This window comes from Medicago sativa, chromosome 4, assembly GCF_051527215.1.
Source record: "Medicago sativa cultivar Bolivia chromosome 4, Bolivia_mono, whole genome shotgun sequence".
NCBI lineage: Eukaryota > Viridiplantae > Streptophyta > Magnoliopsida > Fabales > Fabaceae > Medicago > Medicago sativa.
This window is the reverse complement of record NC_140752.1, coordinates 66,418,117-66,441,579: the sequence shown is the minus strand read 5'-3', so window position 1 is coordinate 66,441,579 and position 23,463 is coordinate 66,418,117. Positions and strand designations below refer to the sequence as shown.

Below are 23,463 nucleotides of genomic sequence, written 5' to 3'. Positions count from 1 at the left end.
CTTTGTTAAATGGTGAAAGCTGAGTTACGGATTTTTCCGGATTTTGTAATTCGGAAATCTCAAAAAATAGGGCGCGTTACATGATTTGTTCGGAGTACATAATCCGAACACCCCCTAAGCACCATTTTTCAAGGGAAAAACAGTTCCGATTATATAATCCGAACTGTATCAACACAAATTTTAAACATGTTTGTAACATGGATAGTTATTTTAGGGAACATTATTAATCTTCCTAAAAGAAAAGGTGCTCGCATTGGCATTTCACCGGTTCCGGTTCCTAAGCCTAGCTTGGTTTCAACAAGTTATGATCCATCCAATCCTATGTATTACATGCCAAAATTCATGAGACCATACATTGAGAGAGTTGTGGATGTTATTGGTGACGAGCATTGTGGGTTTAGGGCTATAGCGGAAGCCTTGGGTTTGACGCAAGAAAGTCATGTTATGGTGCAGAGAGCACTTATTCAAGAGTTGAAAGAGCATAGGAGCAAATACATTGAGATATATGCGAGCGAGGACCGTTACAACTACATCTTGGATGGATTGTATCCTCCCAAAAATCCTAGTAGCTTTGCACCTCCCGACAAATGGTTGACATTGCCGGATATGGGACACATCGTTGCATCATGTTACAATAGGTCGGTGTTAGAGATGACTACATGGAAAGACTACATCTCCAAGACTTTTTTCCCACTTAGAGGACGGCCTCCGGTTAACCCGAAAAGCAACATGATTTTCCTTGGTCTAATCCCAAATCATTTTGTCCTTCTTTCATTAAAAGATGGTTGCCCACTACCTCCAGCATCCACGGAGGGGATAAATCACAGGAGCGAAGAGGCGACAACATGGGAGGATGAATTCTTGGATCAACACGATCGTTTCCGAACACTCATGGACATTGAACTCAAAGAGAGACCGGTTCCACCAAAAAAGCCAACAAATCAAGACAATCCAATTATGTTTGATGACACTCCGGTTAAAGAAAACACCGAATTTGAAGATGTTCTGGAACATTTAGATGATTTGTTTTTATTAGATGAAATTTGACACTTTTTGGTCGGTGTTAATCCGTTTTTGGTTGATACGCGCCGACGTATTTTTTTGGATATATAATGTAATGACCAATTTTTTGGGTGATATGTAACTAACCTTTAACTATTTATATGTATATCAATATATTTGAGTTTCGCATTTATTAGTAATTAATGTACATTACGTGTAATGTTTTGCATAATGTGGAAAATTTGATGAATTTCAAACAATTGTTAAACGTTAACGCATTATCGGTTTGGTGTAATGTTACTGAATAATTGATAAACTATGAAATGTTGATGTTTATGATTGCTGGATGTTGTTGTTTCGGTTTGATTTCCTCCGGAATTGCCGTTTTAAATTACAGGTAAAACATGACACATTTCCTGGGAAAAACCAAGTGCATACTGCACTGGTTCTGTAACTGGTGTGAGCGGCAGTTAACTGCCGCTGGAAGCCAGCGGATGTTAACTGCCGGCGCATTAACCAGCGGCTGTTAACTGCCGTTGGGGTAAAATCGTCATTTACTTGTGTCAATAGGAAGTATTCTATGTCAGAAAAGCAATTTTCATGATGGATTATCCAAGGCCCAAAGTATACAAGTGAAAAGAAAAATATCGGGTAAACGGATAAATTTCCGGGTCAAACATTTTACACTTGCACGGTACAAAACACCAACGCCATTGCAGCTCTGAAACTAGAACCCGATAAACCCTAAACCTCAACACTCCCAAACCAAACACTACATTTTCAAATTTTGGATTTCAAATCCATGGCTGTCAACGATGCTGATCAATCTCACAAAGCTCACAGAACTCGTCAAGCTGGTCCCAAGAAGAAAACCAAATCCAAGAAGAAGCGCGATGGCGATGCCGATGATGGTCAGATTATGCAAAACCCTAAAGCTTTTGCTTATTCTTCATCTAAAAAAGTTAAGAAATTGCAATCTCGTGCCGTCGAGAAAGAACAGCGTCGCCTTCATCTTCCCATTATTGATCGTAGTTATGGTGAACCGCCTCCTTTCGTTATCGTTGTTCAGGGTCCTCCCCAGGTGTGGATTGTGTTTTTTTGAAGTTTTGATTTTGATAATTATTTTGTTATTAATTGATGTTAAAGTTTGTATTTTTGTATTGGGTTTGATTGATTTTCAGGTTGGAAAGTCGCTTTTGATTAAGTCTTTGATTAAGCATTACACTAAGCAAAACTTGCCTGAAGTTCGTGGTCCAATTACGATTGTATCAGGTTTGTAATGTTACTACATGCTCATCATTCATCAACATAAGTGCTTAAGCATAATAAGCTATTTTTCTCTAGTAGATTTGGGTGCTTGGATAAACAATTTAATTAAGTGATTATAACAGAAACACTTACCACGTAAGTGCTTATGCATAAGCTATTTCTGTAACTAACTATAAAATAAAGTCGAGTTATGTACATGAAAGATATAAGCTGTTTTCATAAGCTATTTTGGAGAAATTACGAAAACAAGCTGAAATCAACTCAATAACAGATCATAAATTGTTTTTATAATTTTTTCTAAATCAAAAGTGTTTATGCCAGTTGATAAGCTCAAACAAACCAATCCTAACAGGCACTAAATTTGGGTCCTTTTTTGGATAAACAAATTATTTAAGCTGTTATAGTATAAGCACTTATCATATTGATGTTTTTGCATAAGTTATTTCTATAACATAAGGTAAAATAAAGTAAAATTTTGTTGATAAGTGTGTTTATTTCTCTAGTAGATTTGAGTCCTGTTTGGATTAACAATTTAATTAAGCAATTATATCATAAGCACTTGCATAAGCTATTTAAGTTGAAAACAACTTATGGATATATTGTACTCCATCCGGAATGAAATGTAAGCAAAAGTGGTAGTTGAAATGTCAACGCATGTGGTTAAAATTTTAGTCCACATACCTCAAATTTTCAACTACCCTTTTTGCTTATATTTCATTCCGGAGGGAGTAAGTTGTTTCTGTGTACACGTTCTTTTATGGTTGGGAACTCAGATTGGAATTATAAGGAAATGTTTGATCACTTGTCTCAGGAAAGCAAAGGCGACTGCAGTTTGTGGAATGCCCGAATGATATCAATGGCATGATAGATGCAGCCAAGTATGCTGATCTAGCACTTCTTCTTATAGACGGAAGTTATGGTTTTGAAATGGTGAGTTCTCGATTAAAATTACAGGCTTGTGAATATGGTTTATACCCACGTAACCGTGTTACTTAGCTTCCAATTAATTTTTCATACCGGATTCTTTGTTTTTAAGGATTTTAATTTGCTTGCAGGAAACATTTGAATTTCTTAATATTTTGCAAGTTCATGGGTTCCCAAAGGTCATGGGGGTTCTTACTCATCTTGATGGATTCAAGGATGTTAAAAAGTTGAGGAAAACGAAACAACGACTCAAACACCGGTTTTGGACCGAAATATATGATGGAGCTAAATTGTTTTACTTATCAGGCCTTATTCATGGAAAGTAAGTGGTTACTCGAACTCTGTTTTTTGATTATATTGTTTCTTCTTTTACACATGCGGGTTAATATTTGTTTTCTAATCTTTGGTACAAGTTTTACTTCATAATATTGTCTTTCCTAACTGAACAGGTATGTCAAACGTGAAGTTCACAATCTTGCTCGATTCATATCAGTCATGAAGTTTCATCCTCTATCTTGGCGAACTTCCCATCCCTATGTTCTTGTGGATCGTTTTGAAGATATCACTCCTCCTGAACAAGTGCATGCAAATAATAAATGTGATAGAAAAGTCACACTTTATGGCTATCTCAGAGGTTGTAATTTGAAAAAAGGCAATAAGGTGTGTTCAACAGTTCTACTAAGTTGTTGCGTTTATCTGATATTAAGGTTCACTATAATCTAGAGCTTTAGGTGATTGCAACAATAGTGCCCTCAAATGATACATGCGATCGGTTTGAGCAACAAGTTGGAGATTGGTTTTCCTCCTTTAACAGGAACAAATCCACGCTTTATTTTTCTTCTTCTATTGTATTGTATACCCGTCACTTAATTGCATAAATAGAGAGAAATAGTATAACAAATATGTAGTGTCAATTCGTATACCCGTTAGTTGCATAAATAGAGAGAAATAGTATAACAAATGTATAGTGTCAATTCATGCCTTAATTTATTTTTTTTACGTATGCACTCTAGTAGATAGTAACCCCTCGGGAAAATATCCAAGAACCCTCAAAGTATGTAGATTATATAAAAGGAATTCAGTTATGTTACTGTTTCACACTTTTACTATTTTATCTCGATGTTGGTTAGAATTTCTTATCTCAATGTTGGTTAGAATTTCGTAATTAACTTTGACCATCTGTTGAGTGATATGGTGATCAGCTGGTGCTTAAAGTGCTGACCCCACCCCCAAAAAATATATATTCAGTCTGATTTGTATTTTGGATGGAAATTAGGTGCACATAGCTGGAGTGGGTGATTATGGTTTAGCTCATGTAACTGGTTTGCCTGATCCATGCCCTCTTCCTTCTGCTGCCAAAAAGAAAGGACTGCGCGATAAAGAAAAGTTATTTTATGCTCCCATGTCTGGGGTTGGGGATCTTTTGTACGACAAAGATGCGGTGTACATAAATATTAATGATCACTTTGTTCAATTCTCAAAAGTTGATGATGAAAACTCTGCCATGACGAGCAAAGGTTACTAAGCATTTTCTCTTTATGTATTTTATCGATGTTCATGAAATTAAATCATATCATGATCATACGATGGCAGACTTGTTTATCCTTCATCCACTTTATCTTTGCGAAACTGAAATCATATTATGATCATATGGTGGCGGTTTTCATAATTTAATAAAATGAATTCTTGCATTTTGCTGTCCTGGAATTTTTTCACTCATTACCTACTTTGTTACAGTCCATTACTATTTACATTTTCATGTTGTATCATGCACACCACTGGCAAATATGTTTTGCATTCCTGTTTTTTTCCCTATTCATTTGTTTTCTTTAATTAAATTTTGTACTTTTGTGTTTGACAGGAAAGGAAAGGGATGTAGGGGTGGATTTAGTGAAATCACTCCAGAATACCAAATACTCGATCAATGAAAAGCTAGAGAATAGCTTTATCAATCTTTTTGATCAAAAGGGGAAAGTGTCATCAGAAGCTCTAGGTGATGCACAAGGTACAAACGAGGATGTAGAGCAGCATGGAAAAGTAGAAACTTCGGATAATAATGAAATCGATTCGGATGCTTCTGAATCATCTGACGGGGATGAAGCTGATGCCATTACAAATGATGATGGAAACCACTTAAAAGAACAGATTGAGTTTCACAATGGAAGACAAAGGAGAAAGGCAATCTTTGGAAATGACATTGATCATAGTGATCAGATGGTGAGTCTTAAGGTTGTGTTTCCTGTATGGAAACTTTGTCATTGTCTTACATGCATAAATGAAACAAGTTTTTGTTATGGCAATTGCCTTTCGATTCTTTAGGGAATTTTTGTCTGTGTTTTCAAAGTTAAAATGCATCGAATTGCAGTCTAAGCTCAAACTTACATTGAATTCACTTACTCAGTGAATAAATTTTTTTTTTTTTTTTTTGCATGAGGAATATAATTGTTACTTTTCTTTCATGTGAGATGTGTTACAAAAAATATGGCAGGCCAGGCTTAGGCCTTGCAAAGCCTAGCTCGGCCTAGCCTATTCCCATCCCTATGTGTATGTCAGTTTGCATTGAGAATGCTCTGGTTGAAATGATTGTAATATCTAGACTGACTTCATTGATAGGATTCAGAAGAGGAAGAGGAAGAGGAAGAGGAAGAGGAAGATGAAGAGGATGAAGATGACACACATGGTGCAGTTTTTCCTCCTTTGATTGTTAAGATTTGTTTATTTTTTGTCTGTTATTTTCTGGCTGTACAAGTTTGTAGTAGTCACACTCTCAGTACCGGGTCTTGTTAATCAATGATCTGTCAATATTGATACGAGAGCGTGCCTGACATACTGTTTTCTCACTTGTTTCTCCCATTTTAGTTGCTAAGATCACGACTCATTACTAGAGTATTATTTTTCTCTCTTTGACTCTTCCTTTTTTTTATTTTCCTTGCAGAAGATGGCATGGGAAATATTTCAAAGTGGAAGGAGTCGTTGGCGGAAAGAATCCTCGCACGGAAATCTCCTAGTTTGATGCAACTTGTGTATGGGGAATCTACTAATAATTCGACCTCTATGGACGAAGAGAATGATAGTAGCGAGGATGAAGAAAATGGTGATTTTTTTATACCTAAAGAAGAAGTAAAAAAGGTTAGTATTAGTAGTCCTTTACTAACTTGCACCACTTGTATGTAATTGCTCTTAAATTTTTTCAACGTTTCTTTCCCCTGTCAGCGACGAATAGATAGCAATATCTGAAATGCGCATGTTGACAGATTCTAAAAACCACTTATTAAAATTTGTTGGCTTTCAGAATATCTGCTTACTTGCTCCATTATTAAGAAACTTTGTGTTTGCTTGTTCCTTTTTAAACTACAGCAATATACGAGAGATGGACTGGATGATGGAGTGGTCCACGCCGAGGATTGTTCCAAGTGTGCCAAACTTATGAGCCAGAAATGGGATGAGAAAGATCACGGAGAGATTCGCAACCGTTTTGTGTCCGGAAATTTGGCAAAAGCTGCCAGAAATGCACTTCACAAAGCTAATACTGAAGAGGAAGAGGAAGATGAAGATGTCTATGGTGACTTTGAAGATTTAGAAACAGGAGAAAACCATGAGAATTATAAGACAGATGATGCATTTGCGATAATAACACAGAAGGGAGTTGATAAAGAAGCTGAGGAGCGGAGGCTTAAGAAACTTGCTCTTCATGCAAAATTTGTTTCTAGATATCCTTTTTTAGCTCTCCTTATACCTGTCTAATATGAATGACTGCCCCTCCAAAAAAATAAACAATATTTCTCAGAGTAAGGGGGAACAACACATTCTTTGGCTATTGATTAAAGGTTCTGAGTATGGTAGAATCATTACTTTAATTGTAATACCTTTTGTCATCCAAAGATTGAGTCCCCCTGCTTCGAACAAATGAGAAGAATATTTGGTACAGCATAAGAAAATGGTTATAGCAGAAAATTTTCAATTTGTGTTGATGATCTTTGATGTTTTCCAATAAAAGGTGGTTAACACAACCCATGCTAAGTTGGCACCAATCAAAGTTATTTATTTGTTTTCTATTATTTTTAATGCTATATAAATACATGGTCTTGATTGGGCCAACTCAACTTGGATAGTGTTACCCACCTTTTATTGATGGGTAAACAAGAATTTCCCTTTCTGATGCTGTGTGTTATACCTATGACCTAGGTCCTAGCGGTGGGACTTCTTTAGATTATGTATCACAGCCAAAGCTCAAAGGTTTTTAGCCACATTTACTTGGTGCATAAGCCATTAGCTAACTCAGCGGTGGATGAACTATGCAGAAAACTTGATTAACCTTCCTTCCCTTAATTTTTTTGGGTATTATGGGATTTTTATATCACAGCAATTGATATTGATAACAATTGGAATGTGAAACTACTTTTTTTATGACGGACTCGTTATATTAAAAACAAGTTGTTAGGACTGAAATGGCTCTATGTTTTGTTACCTTAATTTTAATCCACATATGATGATGACCCTGAGACACCAGAGGAAGATACTGGCAATGAAAATGAAGCCAAGTTCCATCGTGAACAACCCAATGAAAGTAACTATATTGACAAGGTAATACTGTTCCATGCACCAGATGTCAATTTCCAAATTATGGAATGACTACCAACTAAGTAACTAACTCTTGTAATTTTCCAGTTAAAGGAGGAGATTGAGCTACGAAAACAAATGAATATTGCTGAACTGAACGATCTTGATGAGGATACCAGATTAGAGGTAGAAGGCTTCCGAACAGGGACATACCTAAGATTGGAGGTTCATGATGTTCCCTGTGAAATGGTTGAGCACTTTGATCCCTACCATCCAATATTGGTTGGGGGTGTTGGTCTAGGGGAGGAAAATGTTGGATACATGCAGGTCAGCGGAACTTCTTAAAGCATAGCTACTTATAAAGTTAAAGTTGAAAAGACTTTAAAAACTTGTGTTAGTCTAGAAACATCTGGATACCAAAGGTTTCTATAATTAGGAGCAATATCATAAGGGAATTGTGTGTTGATTTCTAATCAACTGGTCTGGGTTTTTAATTGGCCGGGTTATTTTATGCAATATTCTCAAGGACATATCACCACGATACTTGCTAAGAATAAAAATGAGTATGTTTATGTTAGGAATAGTGCACTCCTTGATGGTATTGTTAGGAATTTCTTTCGTTGTTGCAGACACGGAAAACCTTTTGTTTGATCAATAATATGTCCTTGGTGTATTGCATTTGGTGCCAGCCAGTGTTGAAGTCGGACAGTTTAAAACAGCCGTCGTAAAAGTAACACATGAATTGTGGGTGATATATACCATCTATATGAAAGGATGGAAACATGATGAGCTGTTCTTAGAGTAGATAAAAATTGACTTCAAAAACACGTCATGACTTGTTAGCATTATTCTGTTTAATGTGTTACCCTGTCACTGTTATGTTATTTTCTTTTTCTTCCCATTCTTTTAATATCATCTGTTTTCCCCCCTCTATGCTCTTCCTGTTTTTGAACCTTTTTTTTGTTTTCTTTCTTTCAGGCCAGGTTAAAGCGACATAGGTGGCACAAGAAAGTCCTGAAGACTAGAGACCCAATTATTGTTTCTGTTGGATGGAGGCGTTACCAGACAACACCAGTTTATGCTATTGAGGATCTCAATGGAAGGCATCGTATGCTAAAATACACACCAGAACACATGCATTGCCTTGCTATGTTTTGGGGCCCTCTTGCACCTCCCAACACTGGAATAGTTGCTGTTCAGACTTTATCCAACAATCAGGTCTGCCAACACATCCTTTGCATGTTAAATGGCTTCTCCTATTTACAGATCCTCTCAATGTGGATGCTAGTTTTCCATTTCTATGGTTTTGTTCCCTGTTATAGTTTTGCCAGTGACTAAAAGGTGTATATGATTTTAGGCAACTTTTAGGATTACCGCAACTGCAGTTGTTGTTGAGTTTAATCACGCTGCAAGGATAGTGAAGAAAATCAAATTGGTTGGTTATCCGTGCAAGATATTCAAGAAAACAGCACTTATCAAGGATATGTTTACTTCTGATCTTGAAGTAGCTCGGTTTGAAGGTGCAGCTATTCGAACAGTTAGTGGGATTAGGGGGCAAGTCAAGAAGGTTTGTGACTTCTCACTCAGAAAATTGAATACTGATGATTTTGCTCTCTATTTTGTGCTAAGTTATCTTTTAATCTGAAGGTTGCAAAAGAAGAGATAGGTAACCAGCCAAAAAAGAAGGGTGGGCAAATCAAAGAAGGAATTGCCAGGTGCACTTTTGAAGACAAAATTCTGATGAGTGACATTGTTTTCCTGCGAGCATGGACTCAAGTTGAAGTTCCTCAGTTTTATAATCCGTTGACAACAGCATTACAGCCTAGGGACCAGACCTGGAAAGGAATGAGAACTGTTGCAGAATTGAGAAGAGAACACAATCTTCCTATACCTGTAAACAAAGATTCTCTTTACAAGGTATGTTCTGGTTTGATACCGTTTATTTTCCGCTTTCTGACGCATTTCAAGACTTTTCTCCTCTCTTACAAATTTATCTCTAATCTCTTTCATACTTTCCTTTTTCTTTCTATTTTGGCAGAAAATTGAAAGGAAACCTAAAAAGTTCAATCCATTGGTGATTCCCAAGTCACTACAGGCAAATCTTCCCTTTGAATCAAAACCTAAGCATATGCCCAAGCGAAAAAGGCTGTCGTTTGATGATAGAAGGCAAAAGGCTGTCGTTGTTGAACCTCGTGAGCGTAAAATCCACGCTCTTGTTCAACACCTTCAGTTAATGAAAGCTGAAAAGGTACGAGAAATAATTCTCTTTTTTTCCCTTGCCTCCATGTATTGGTGGTTGAATTGACTTTTGTTAGTAACCCTTTTTATAGACCTGCTTGTTGAAAAATTTGTCATGGAAATGAATATGAATTATGAATTTATGATTCAAGTCGAGTAATTTCCTGCCATTAATATTCCTCTAGAAATAAAATGATATTTCTTAGGAAAGATATCTAAACTGAAGTCTTTAGTTTTTTTTTTCCCGTATATTTCTGTAGCGGTAACATTCATAATACGCGATATTAATACGATGCTTCTCATTCCTACAAGCAAGACTTTGGGTGACATTTCATGTGTTTTCTCTAATTGTAGATAAAAAAGCGGAAGCATAAGGAAGGGGAGAAGAGAAAAGTACTTGAAGCAGAGAGAGCAAAGGAGGAGCTGGTGTCGAAAAAGCGCCGGAGAGAAGAAAGACGAGACAAATACCGGACACAAGACAAGTTCAATAAAAAAATCCGTCGAGCATAGGTTTGAGTTTATGAAAATTGATTTGATTTTTGTCATGTCAAGGGGTCAGAATTTCAACAAGTTTTGGTGACATGCAAATGGAACCATCATCCGCACATTCATTCAAAAGAGGAAGCGTTCGTGCAATTGAAGCTATTCATGCATTATTATTATGGAAATCAAATAGGAGCAAGCTTAAAGTATCTTGGCCATCATTCATGGAGCTTGTTTTTGAAATGATGGCACTGATTTTTTTTGGAATTATAGGAAAAGTTGTTCTTCACCTTCCCATTTTTGTCTACGTCAATTATATTTGTTTTGCGTGTGTAAAACATGTTTTTGTCTGTTTTCTTCCTACCTCATCCCGAGGAATATTAATTTTTTCGATTATGAGATTTTTTTTGCATGTGGCCAGGAAATTATTTTCTATTGTTTTATTTTTATACGTGCTTATTTACTTAGTTTCGAACTTTAATTTTCTCACGATGGTTATAAAATTCGATTCACACTTATCAAGTTGTTTACAGACTACAACCCGAGAAAACATAGTCGAATCCCTGTTATTGAATATTATGATTGCACCTATCCCTGATATTCAATTAGTCTAAGTGTATTATGATTGCACCTATCCCTGATATACAATTTGTCTAAGTGTGGGAAACGAGTTTAATCCATAATTGTTTTAGCATTTTGACAGTTTTATCACTGCGTGTATTTACAACACGTTATTGGAGTGCATATCCACTCCTCTATTTTATATCTAGGCTTCACGTTCAAAGCTGCCGAACTAGAATGTGTAGAAATGGATGTGACCTCTGCTTGGTTTCATCAAGTGCAACATCGACGCTTCATTTTTTGAGCAGTTGGGATCAAACTTTACTTAAGGGATGAGTATGGGATGTTTATGGAAGAAAAGACGTTATGGTTGCAACCTATTACGATTTGTCAACATTTCCGAGCTATTGGATTTTCAATCAACCATGGAATGGATGAGAGAGTTGGATTTCAATCAAGTTATTTTTGCACTCGACTTACATTGTTGTGGAATCTTTCGATTTATCAGTTAATGACACAATCGAATTAGCATCCATTTTAGTTAAATTTCTTAGTGTTTTATCTTTCATTTGTAACAATTATTATATTAAATTTTTAGAAGAGATCAAAACTTAGTTGACTTTATTTCTCGTTCACATATTTGGCTTGCATAACCTCTTCGTTAAATCTTTCAATATAAGTTATGAGGAGACGATATTCTCCTAAAGAGGATAAGTTCACATAAAATATCATAATCAATGCACTCCACAACTTCAACTACCTATTGTAACAGACGAAGAAGTAGATTCAATACGAAGAATTGTTGAAAAAATATAAAGTCATTTATGAATGTCAAACTAACATGGATTTTAGAAGAACCGTGAAGGAAAGTCCGAGAAAGTCAATGGTTATTAAATAGAGGAGTGTTATTTGAACAACCATTTGGTGGACAACTTATGGGACAACTATAATTTACAAAAAAAAAAAAGTAGGTATTGACACGAAAATCAAGACAATAGAGAGATAAAACAAAAAATAACGTGAGTATGAGAGAGAAAGACACTTTGAACCGATTTTCATTAATTTGGATTTGAACACTCGTTTTACTAGACACTCATCTACATGGCATTTTTGGTTGGAAAAAAATATTAAATAAATTACTCTCTCCGTTTTAAAATGAGTGTCGTTTTAGGTGTTTACACACATATTAAGAAATGCAATGATTAAGAGAAAGAGAATGGTTATTTTACCAAATTACCCTTATTAACTATTGGTTAGTTTTAAAAGTAATACTTTGGAAGTAAGGCGCAGAGTATTAATTGGAGGGTACAATTGAAAAGAAAAAGTTATTATTGCATTAGAAACTGAAAGCACACTCATTTTGGCTAAAGCATACTCGTTTTGAAACAGAGGAGGAACAAATAGAAAAGAAAAAAAACCCTCCTCTCGGCTCGGCAACAGATACGGCGTTCTTCTCCGCCGCCTTTTGCCGGTCACCCCACCGTGTCTCTCGTTCTCATTCCTCTCGCTGTCGTAGTTGTCCGTAGAAATCGTTGTTAAGGTAAGGTCCTGTTCTTGTTCTTCAGTTAGTTTGAGTTGGTGTGTTCCTTCCTTTCCCTTATTTGTATATCCATAATGGATTGAATCAAAATGCGTTAGGGTTACGTTTTCTGCTATCCGTAAACGCTCCTTTGTTTATACAATTCAGAATTGCTCTAAATTCTAGTACAATTGTTATTATAATTAGAGATGAGGAGGTTCAGAATTAATTTCTTGTGTGGAATGCATGTAGTTCCTAGTTTCAACCTTCAATATACCTACCTCACACTATTACTCATTACCTGCATAATTAAACAAATTGGTTCGTACTCTTAATGCTTTCGTTCGTCACAAGACCCTTTTAATGACACTAGTTCATATAATGCCCAAGTAGTCTTGAATTTCTTACAATGACTTTTTATCATTCAAATTCCCGCTGTGATCTTCATATATCTGTTCTGTTCTGTGCATAAATCATTTTATCTGCCATTTGGAGTAGTCAGCTTTGGAGATAGCTTCCTAGCTAATTCACTTGTGCATTATGGGTTTCTTCAACTTCTTAAGTGAATATTTCTTGCCTCCGTCCGGCTTTCAGTTTTTCAACTTCAGCTTTAGCTTCATCAACCTCTTTATTGTTTTTGAATGGAACAAATGATTTAAAACAACCCACAAATAATAATTTTGTATAATCCTGTTTTTTTCTCTCTCTTGCTTTTGTTTAATGATTAATCTGATAACTGAATTTAATTAAATTATATTTCACTGGTTTGCATTTTTTTATTCTTGAACCCCGGCCTGCTGGACATGTGAATACCCCTGTCAATTTTGTATAGAGATGTCAAGATGCATTTTTTTATTAATATTTTCTCATTCTTTTCATATTTTCCTTAGGTTGGATCAGCTTAAATAATGAAATTTTGTAGAACAGATATCTGTTCTATTTTAAGAGATGCAAAGCGCCAAGAGAAACGAATCAAACTTAAGAGGAGGTAATCATCATTTTTGTTTTTTTTTTTGGTGTTGGATATGATACATTGACTAAATTTAATTACATTAACATTAAACTGGTGCAGGTGGTTATTAGGTTTACCTCTCACAACAAAGGAGGGGAAGAAGTTGAAAGAAATTTGCAAAACCGGGTGGTGAGTGCTTCAGTTGTTAAATGATTTAGTCATCAGGTTTCACTCTAATGAATTCTTTTCTCCTTTTTTCTTTTCCCGTCTACAGGTATTCACCCGAATCTTTACTCAGACAAGATGATGTAGGTTTCCTTTATTGTATTATATGCCTACTTTCACCTGCATTGCTCTTTGTAGATTTGAAATTTGAATGGAAAATTGATAATCTAATAATCATTTCAGCTATTTTACGAGTCTGTGAGAACTCGTGTTGAACGCGCCTTTGGAGCACACTATATTGACAGTGAGAATTGTATCCCTCAGGATGATATGGATTTGAACCAAATACCAAACTTAAAAAGGTTCATGTTATCATGCCTTGATAATTTGACTACCAAGGGTCTATACCTTCTTGCTATGATAGTTGGCGGTGACACAGTCAAGTATGAAAGAACTCGAAGTAATTTGAAAAAGATTATCAAGAGTTCTCTTTCAAGCGTTCTGAGTAGTGAAAGAAACAAAGACCAACAACTGGAAACTCGTAAACAGCTTTTTCAACTTCTCAATAATCCTCAGAATTATCGACAAAGGTGTGAGCTTTTACCTGGATCTGAGTCACAATTTTATCATGCTGCTGTAGTGAAGGTGTTGTGTGGACTTGAAAAGTTACCATCCCAAACCTTGCTTGCAATGCGTAGAAAACTTAAAGGAATTAAAGCACCGATGCCTCAGCTGCAACCTTGCAAAAACGGATGGGGACGGAACCATCTAATCAGACAAGTGAATAATATCAGCAGGAAGATGCTTTTAGAACTTGATGGAGGAAATATGCTACAAGAGCCATTAGCCAAAGCCATGTCAATAGCAGACTTCTCACTAAAACTGATAATTGGTTTTGGTAGCACGTTTTTAGAAGAATGTTACCAATTCTCGCCTGAAGTGAAATCCTTGCAGAGTGATATTATGAAAGCTATATTGTCTGTTGAGAAAAAGGAAGTAGTGCCATTGCCAGTGCTAAGAGATTTACAGCTTCTCATAGAACCAAAGGCTACAATAGTAAATAAGAGCTTACGGAAAGCTTTTGTAAATCTTTTGACTGAATTTCTTTTTGAGTGCAGTGATATGGATAGCACTCCAAAGTCTCTATTGCAGATTCTAGATGTTATCAATAAGTGTTCCAATAAAAGCGCGCATGATGTAACACTCCAGAAGAAACATATTGAAGAAGAAGTTGACAGCATACTAAGTGTGAGTGCGCAGACAAATCAAATTATTCAAGACTTGTTGCCGGACTATGAATTTGACCAGGGCTTTACAGATGCTTATATGGAGGAGCAATCAGAAGACAGTGACAATGAAAGTGATAAGGATGAGGATGATAGTCAATGTTCTGAGAATAGTTTGCACTGCTCAGTTACACCCAGTGAATGCTTGAATAGGGATTCTGATAAGAACTGTGATACAATAAATTTGGAATCAAAAATGCGCAACACTCCAGATAATAACCAATGCCAAGAAGAAATCACAGAGCAGTTTAGTACACCTATGTCGAGGAAAAATTGTGATTCTTCGGCTGTTAAACTTGACAAAGAACCAGATGAAAATATTGTCAAGAGGCATGAATTTCACGAATCTTACACTGAAGCTGCTCCAAGAGATGAATCCAACTTTTGTGAGGAGAAAAAACCCATACCCACCAAGTACAGCGGACACAAGAACCAATACCTTGCTGCCCAAGATGCTTGTGATAAGACATCTATGCTTGCATATAATCTCATAGGTCGTATGTTGGAAGAGTTTGCCATAGCTGAAGACCTAAACTTAGACTTGAGTAAGAGGTCATACCTCAACTGTGATAAGCAAAGTGAAGACATAAAAGGTACTGAATTTTTTTTCCGTTACTGCTATGACCGCTACCACCAATTTATACAATTAAATATTGTTGTATGGTCATATTGGTACGACTTTAATATATTGTGAATAACAGTTAAGTAGTGGTAATATTTGTGCTGTCATCATTGATTATCTAGCTTTATGGTCATATTGGTACGACTTTAATATATTGTGAATAACAGTTAAGTAGTGGTAATATTTGTGCTGTCATCATTGATTATCTAGCTTTATATCATGCAGAAACAGAAGAACAGTCATCATCTAGGAAACGTAAAGGAGGTCCGCCTATTGTTCGAGTAATTGAGGAGCTTATTCCTTCCTTTCCAGATAGGTATTTGTTACATTCCTCAATCATGGTAGCATAACAAGAAATGTTGTGTATAGCATGCATGATTCTGTCAAAAAAATGCCATGATTTTATTTTTCTAAATAAGCTTTACTCATTTGCATCTTTGTGGAGTACAACTTAGATGCATAACAAAGATATTAAGTAGTTTTTTTTAGGCATATAAATACACACTAAACAAGCCATGTTTTTATATCTGAGTATGAGTAACTCTTGCTTTTGGACACTGCAGTAGCATGGAAAGACTGAAGATATTGATGGACTTGTGATAATGGAACTCAGGCTTTCAGGTTCAACCAGTGAAGAGCATTTTGAAATGGTTTTGCATTTTTGGATATGGTTCACCAAATTATGAGTTTTGACACTAATTTTACAAGTGTATAGTTTTTCAACTCTTCAATTAATACCAAAATTTCATACTCCATAGAACAATTCTCTTATGTTTTATAGTGGACAAAGCTTCCATTAATTTTAGGATCGTCCGTATTTTTTAGCGCCAACGATCTATATTTTGTTTGGGTTCTAATCCATTGCATTAAGGAAATCTGGCATTTGACCCAATCATGCAATATGGACCATTTGATTACGATCAGATGACTCCAATACTGCCATTTTTTTTACTCGGGCATAATGCCCAAAAATCAATTTGATTGGGCAGCATTTGTTAAAAATTAGACTGAGCAACAGAACAAAAAAACGGAGCCAAGCTGTGCTAATGTGTGTTGGATAAAATGTGCAATAATTTTTTTATTCTTTCATTGATGATTTTATTTTTGTATACATTGTTCAAAGTGTTTGTTGATTTGAGATAGAGGTGTTATTGTAAAATAAACTACCATCAGCTGGTCTTAACTTCAACTCCCATCCGTAGTATAAAAAAGTATCGTTAATAACATGTTCTTACTTATTATAGAATAATAACAGTTCTTACATGTGACCTGTTTGGCAAGGAGAAAGAAGCAAGGACTCAGATCTATAGAAATTGTTAACACATGATCAATTTTTTTAATGAAGTTGCAATATATACTGACCGAGACCAAAGCATTCAAAGCTATATATGTGGTTATTTATTACTGATGATTCCATGTGAAACTATTCTATCTTCTATAAAGTAAAAACAACTACTCCAAAGAAGCTTGACCTTATTCCAACCTATCTTATTTGAGGATTGAAGGACTAAAATAAATATTTAACACAATGAAAACACATGGCAAGTGCACTATCTTGACTGTAAATGAAATTTTGCATCTGTCATATATGGATTGAAAGGATAACCCATCCACTTTGCTTGGTTTTAGAATCTGATGTTTGTTGAAGCAATACTTCTACTCTAGCATTGAAGCCATGCATCATTTCATATATTATGACATATCAGAAATCTGAGAAGTATCAACTGTCACTGCCGCCATGTATATTGCGAACGAGCAACTTCACACAATGTGTACCAATGTCACTCAAAACCTCTACACATTCCTTCAAATCTGAGTCATTCACCAACATCACCCATTCCTCTTCATCATCAAGATACTTGAGTTGGAAAGAACCATTTTGTAACTTAAATCTTTTTGCAACTTCTTCATAGAGTTGAAAACAACCTACAGATGGATCGAACTTGAAACGGATAGTGTCTCCTCTATAGTTAGCTTTGACACCGAATTTTGATTCACTATCGACACAGATTGATTTGATTTTCGAGTGCTTCTGGTTCTCAATGCTTTGAGATCCTGATGAACTTCCATTCGCCATTGAGCCAGAGGCATTCGATGAATCGGTCATGCTTGAAGAAGTAGGGTTGTTATGTTCATCAGCTCCTTTTCCTTCTTCCAAACCAAGTTCAATCATTGAAAAAGAACCATGAGAGCCAACATCATGCAAACTACTATTGTCCAACCCACATTGATCTTGTTCTTTTTCAAGAACATAATCTACAGAGGTTTGTTTAGGACAATCCTGAGTCTTTGTCCAAAGCCATGTTGTTGAATCTTCAATACAGTCAACAGGAATGGCATTGTCTTTCTCCAATTCTGCCTCACATGAATTAGAAACAAGAACATCTTCATCCTCCAACTTAGGTACTGAGGTTTTCTCAGGGAACATGAGAGTTTTATTATGCGTACCAATTTGTTGGATGATTGAACCTCCTGCAACAAATCCACCAGTGTGAGGGTCAAATTTCAGAACTCCTTCAACTCCTTGGACAGAATCAAGCACGGTTTGTATTTTCTTCAATGAACGATTCACTTTATTTATCTTGCGCGATGGCCATCTTGAAATTCCATGTTGTCTGCATATTCTCTTCAGAGTTGTTGGACAAACTGTTTAAAGAATGAATGTTTGTTAAAAATTAAAAACAAATTCGTCTTTATTGACAAGAATTAACTAGGTGAGAGGGTAATGTCAATCTTAAGAAAATATCATGAACAACCAAGGATGTTATGAACTTGGTGAATATGGTGAAAATGTATATAAGTTGGAATTGGAGAGTGTATGAGTCCAAATGGTAAGACTTTTTGGATATGTTGAGTATGGCTCTTATTCACAGATAAGTGGGCAGATGCGGAGCAAGTGGAGCTGAAAGCGCAACAAGCACTTTTCGTCAGAGACGTAAGCACAATTGGCTGAACTCCGTTATCAATCGTTTGTGTCTTGTGTGATTTTATATGTTTACTTAGAGCAGGATTTGCTGTTCTAACATAACAAAATTGCAACTCTTAAACTTATGATGGACCAACCCTCACACCCTCAATGGGTCAACTCTAAATTTCCAACACAACCCAAAATAATAAGCTGAGTTAATAATAAATATAAATGAAATTTTCACAAATATGTTGAGTTTGTCTTGTGTGTCTCACCCCCAATTTTTTTTGCAGCATCTTTCAGACTACCAGAAAAGTATTGTTGGAGAACACTCAAGCTAACATTCTTCTCCACAGCACTCCTCTTTTTCTCAGCCTGCTTTCTTGAACCACTTGTTGCCTATAAGAAAAATTACTACAAATGTTAAAAGGCATGGTTCCAAAATACATTAAAAATAGCAACAAAAGGAAGTTACAAAGTTAAAAGATAAATCAAGGCTTTTGTTCCACTGTTCCACTCCCCTATAGCAAATTAAGTGTGATATGGAGCATCCCCCCTCCCCCAGATTTCATTCTGTTGGTTACAAACTTACAACTCCTGGTTTACTGATAAGGAAGCAGGTGACTCAGCTTCCATCCTGTATACCCTAAAATTTCAGTGATAACAGAAAGATACTGCAGCGCTTTACAGTCGAGGCGTGGAATAATTGGCCAAACTTTGTAATCAAATATCGTGTGTTTTCTGATTAAGTTTTTTTCGTATGGTTTACTTTTTTGAACCAGGGTTGATGTTCAGAGTTCTAACATTCCATGATACACAATCACTTGAAACATATGCTTCTTAAATGGAGCATTCATTTCACATTAAATTCTAAAAGGATGAAAATATAGAAGATTCAGTCAAAATATACCTGACTGTAAGCAGCTTGATTTCCACTATTTTTTAGGTTCGTTTCGTTGAATGACATCTGGAATAAATCCTGGTCACCGCTACTAAACGCTATCTGAGAGTTGCCCCTAGACATAGGAAAAAAACCTGAGACATTTTCCTTTTGAAACTCATATTGAGAACCTTCTATCCCTCTTAGTTCAGCTTCTGAAACTGTCCTCAAACTCTTACAAATTCTCCTCATAGTATCTGACAAATTGTCTAATAAAAGCTGTTGTTCTGAACTCCCTATCATATTGATCGGAAGAAAGAATTCTAACACATAATCATCATCATTCGTATAAGTACTCCTTAGCCTAATTGCAACGGCAGCATTCAAGTTATATTTTCGCGCGTGATGAACAAGCGGATATTCACTAACATCATAAGCCTTCACATCGGTATAGAAGAATGGATGATTTGATTGAAGAGCTTTTCCAGATATACCTTGTCCTTCCTCAAGATGATGTTCAGAACATGCATGAACAAATCCTCCTACCATTTTATCATTGATATAGCAAGCTGATTCTTCAATACATAATACACATTTTTCATTAGAACTTGTCATATGGCCTTCTTTAATTCGTATTCGCTCAGATTCTTCACCTTTTCCTTCACTATAACAACATGGAATCCATGTCAGTGCTAGAGGTAAACTATGTGCATGACAAACAGCTCTTAACACATCAGTTATCTCTGTTAACGCAGCTCTTTTGTTATTTGATACACACTGCATAAAAAAAAAGGGACGTCTTAAAAATTTCAGATAAAATGATATATCCGAAATTCGGGAATCAGAAAATTACCTGTGGAAGAAGTCTTGGAGGCATAATAGTCCTTAGATTCACACGCTGCGTAAAGTCACGAAAATACATTTAATTATAACACAATATGGAAATATCTTAAACATAGAAAAGTTAACTTTTCTTAGTAATTGAGGATTACCACCATAATTTGATTGAATGGATTAATCATGTAATTTGTGCACTGTTAAATAACTATGTATTATTTCCAATTTTGCCAAAGTAGCCTTTGTTTGATTTAATCGCAATAAATATGACTTCAAAATGCATATTATGAGAAACAAATTGGAGTACATAGACCAAAAACCAAAAAGTTAAATTTTATAGAGACTAAAAACATATTTAACCATAAAAAACATAACATAAGAAGCGGTGAAATAGGAAAACAAGAAAAATCAAAGTATATGGTGGACGTAGCAAAAGAAAAACCAACCTGAAGTGCATGAGAAACAAATTCTAATTCTTTGTCAAAATTAGGCTTTTCCTTTGTAGTGACAAGTTCAAGTACAGCACAACATGAAACTTCAGAGTTCATATCAGATATAGGAAGAGCAATCGATCCTCGAACCTCGTGACTAATCGCATGATCTAATCTCAAGTACTCAGATTTATGATAGTAACCAACATTAGAGGTCCATTCAGGAACATGCGAGTTAAACACGCGACCAGGAAGTCCAGGACAACAAGATCCCATTTTCATTTCTGCAGAAAACGTAAACAACCTCGACACTTCGCGGTAACCTGCAAGCTTTTGATCTAACAAATATGGTTGATCACTTGTAGTTAGGATGAGGTCATCACCATACTTTATAGGTGCCCAAACTTGTGCTAGTATTCCTCCACCAGCTGATTCCTTAAAGAAGGATAAAGCACTCATCATTCTCTCATCAAGTGACCAACTAGGTGATTTTGATATCATGTAATTGCACATATCATATGAACCATTTTGTTGTGAATCTAAATTATTATTTGTTTCATTTGAATTATGATCTAAGAACTCAAGTTGAGTTTCCATTTCTTGTAATAGCACATTTTCATCATAATTGTAATTTCCACCAATCTCTGTCATAAAAAATGGACCATTTATGTGTTCAGCTAAATTCAATCCATCATATGCAAATGATGAAAGATCATTAGTTAAAGTTTGATCAGTTATTGATGATGAACCATTGCACCAACCAGCATAGCTATCAAAGTTCATAAGCTCAGAGATGTTGTTAAACATGTCATCTGAAGTTAATGGACTTTTCATTCCACTATCAAATGGTGTCCAAAGGCTGATTCCCCTCTCCTTTGAGGAATATTGGTCTTCCATCTTCAGGTTGGAGAGAAAATTTGAAATTGAAATTGAACTAATGTTAGAGACCCTTTGAATGAAAATATTGCTTTGCACCAAACATTCCTTCCAAATTTACCAGCATCAAGTAGTCCTGCAAGATTATAACTGGATATATACAAACTTTCAACATAGGGAAGAAATTCATGAAAATCAAAATCAAAAACTTTAATTAAAATATCAACACTTGTTTTAGCCTTATGTTTTTGGTCTTAACCCTCTGGTTAGGGGACCCTGATAATCAAGAATTCGGTTGAAAGATAAGTAAAGTCTGGCCAAAAAAATTTCTTGCCAAGATTCGAATTCATGTTCTCGTGAATGATTTTTTTAGCCTGATTTTGATCACCAAGATTAAAAAATGGAAATCTCAACCTCTCAACTAGAAAAAGGAACATTAAACTAACTCCTCACAAGAAAAAAAATTGTATGAGAAAGTGTTTCAGGAAAACAAACTGAACTCTTAGATGAATATTATGAATCTGCTGACAATTCATAAATCATTATTTTAAGCTGATTAAATCCATAAACATTTTAATATGAAATTACTTCCATTTATTTTTGAAAATCCAAAAACCAACCATTGAGAAGCAAAAATAATTTTAATAAACAAAACATACACAACTTTGTGACAAACAATAAATTCATCTCAAATTTTCTTAAAACATCGTAACAAACTACTAAACAAAAATTCTAACAAGCAAATTTAAATAAACTAAAACAATGAAATAAAGATGCACAAAAACCTGAAAGGTTGAGTCCTAGCTCCATATAGCAAGCTCCTTCACTGAAACAATGCAGCATAAAATAAACCAACGATTTGCAAAATCTATCTATGATTATTTTTTTGACAATGCTCCAAATTAAGTTCAAGTTGTTGTTTGTTGTATAGTTCCAAACTCCAAATGCTCCAAACTTAACAATTCCAAATTCAAGATTTTCACAAAACCATACATAACAAAAGGAAAAGTTTGAATTATTTGTGTTACACCGACCTCAAAATTATCTAAGTTACTAAAAATTAAAGACAAAAAATGTTATATAGTTTCTATAAAAAGAAAGGTACAAAGAATGTGAAAGTGGGTAGTGTACGGCACTTTCAGAGAAACCGGTTACTAAAAATAGAAAGTTGTTAACGTGGTCGACCAACCACGCCACAACAACCTCACACTTAGTGTTACCTTAATAATCATCGTATCACTTATATTGTGGACACAATAATATAACATAAACACGTATTTAAATTAAACCAAAACATGCAGTATTGTAGGATTTGTTGCTTTCAAATTTGTGAGATTAATTATTATATATTGTTAAGAAGAACTACCAAACCACCTGGATTCAAATAGAATCTAATGGCTAGACAATGATATTTGATAAAGAAATAAAAGTTTAGCATAAAATTATTCTGGTGACACGTTAAGGATGTTGATAATGATTTGATGTTGGGAATTATATGCTTTTTATTATTTCTTTTAATCTTTTTCGAACCTTAAAGCTGACTCCTAGTGATTATGTTTTGCCATCCGTACTCTACGGTCATATATTTATTTGTTTATTTTGACTAATATTTAGCTATTCATAGAATTTTTTTCATTAATCACAAAAGTTTTTGTTAGATGAGTTTCAGTATATATTATCTATCAACAACATCTTTATATTATGGGTTAAATATGTTTTTGGTTCTTATAAAAGATTTCTTCCTCGTGAGCTTAACTCAGTAGGTATGGACAATGCATAAAATATGCAAAGGTCCGAGGTTCGAATCTCGGCCACCACAAAAAAAAAAAAAAAGATTTCTTCAACTTTTAGTCCCTAAAATTTTCACTTTTGATCATTCTTTTCAAATAAACACATATGAAGAATCCATATTTTTGAATAAAATTTTGTCGAAATATTTATAATATTATA

At 35.2% G+C, this 23,463-nt stretch overlaps 4 protein-coding genes across 4 annotated transcripts; 3 read left to right on the top strand and 1 right to left on the bottom strand.

Annotated features, from left to right (window-relative positions):
- The first annotated feature begins 186 nt into the window (after positions 1 to 186).
- LOC146930902 (uncharacterized) lies at positions 187 to 1,047 on the top strand. The gene has a single exon (XM_085707616.1). The coding sequence runs from the start codon at positions 187 to 189 to the stop codon at positions 1,045 to 1,047; it is 861 nt and encodes a 286-aa protein (XP_085563742.1).
- Positions 1,048 to 1,731: 684 nt separating this feature from the next.
- LOC146930901 (P-loop containing nucleoside triphosphate hydrolases superfamily protein) lies at positions 1,732 to 10,919 on the top strand. Its single transcript, XM_085702369.1, has 17 exons — positions 1,732 to 2,083; positions 2,184 to 2,274; positions 3,083 to 3,201; positions 3,327 to 3,517; positions 3,645 to 3,855; positions 4,472 to 4,712; positions 5,057 to 5,412; positions 5,809 to 5,875; positions 6,131 to 6,324; positions 6,553 to 6,909; positions 7,684 to 7,779; positions 7,864 to 8,082; positions 8,734 to 8,973; positions 9,113 to 9,322; positions 9,403 to 9,672; positions 9,794 to 10,003; positions 10,348 to 10,919. The coding sequence occupies exons 1-17, from the start codon at positions 1,805 to 1,807 to the stop codon at positions 10,501 to 10,503; spliced, it is 3,507 nt and encodes a 1,168-aa protein (XP_085558495.1). The 5' UTR covers positions 1,732 to 1,804; the 3' UTR covers positions 10,504 to 10,919.
- A 1,513-nt stretch (positions 10,920 to 12,432) lies between these two features.
- On the top strand, positions 12,433 to 16,470 carry LOC146930900 (uncharacterized). The gene is made up of 7 exons (XM_085702368.1): positions 12,433 to 12,577; positions 13,447 to 13,544; positions 13,629 to 13,697; positions 13,783 to 13,816; positions 13,917 to 15,552; positions 15,807 to 15,897; positions 16,145 to 16,470. The coding sequence occupies exons 2-7, from the start codon at positions 13,465 to 13,467 to the stop codon at positions 16,179 to 16,181; spliced, it is 1,947 nt and encodes a 648-aa protein (XP_085558494.1). The 5' UTR covers positions 12,433 to 12,577; positions 13,447 to 13,464; the 3' UTR covers positions 16,182 to 16,470.
- A 325-nt stretch (positions 16,471 to 16,795) lies between these two features.
- On the bottom strand, positions 16,796 to 22,766 carry LOC146930899 (protein NLP9-like). Its single transcript, XM_085702367.1, has 7 exons — positions 22,734 to 22,766; positions 22,299 to 22,339; positions 20,653 to 21,649; positions 20,223 to 20,267; positions 19,400 to 20,146; positions 18,765 to 18,888; positions 16,796 to 18,227 (listed from the first exon to the last, which is right to left on the bottom strand). Exons 3-7 carry the CDS (start codon positions 21,532 to 21,534, stop codon positions 17,302 to 17,304), a joined length of 2,724 nt encoding a protein of 907 aa, XP_085558493.1. The 5' UTR covers positions 21,535 to 21,649; positions 22,299 to 22,339; positions 22,734 to 22,766; the 3' UTR covers positions 16,796 to 17,301.
- Between the last annotated feature and the right edge of the window lie 697 nt (positions 22,767 to 23,463).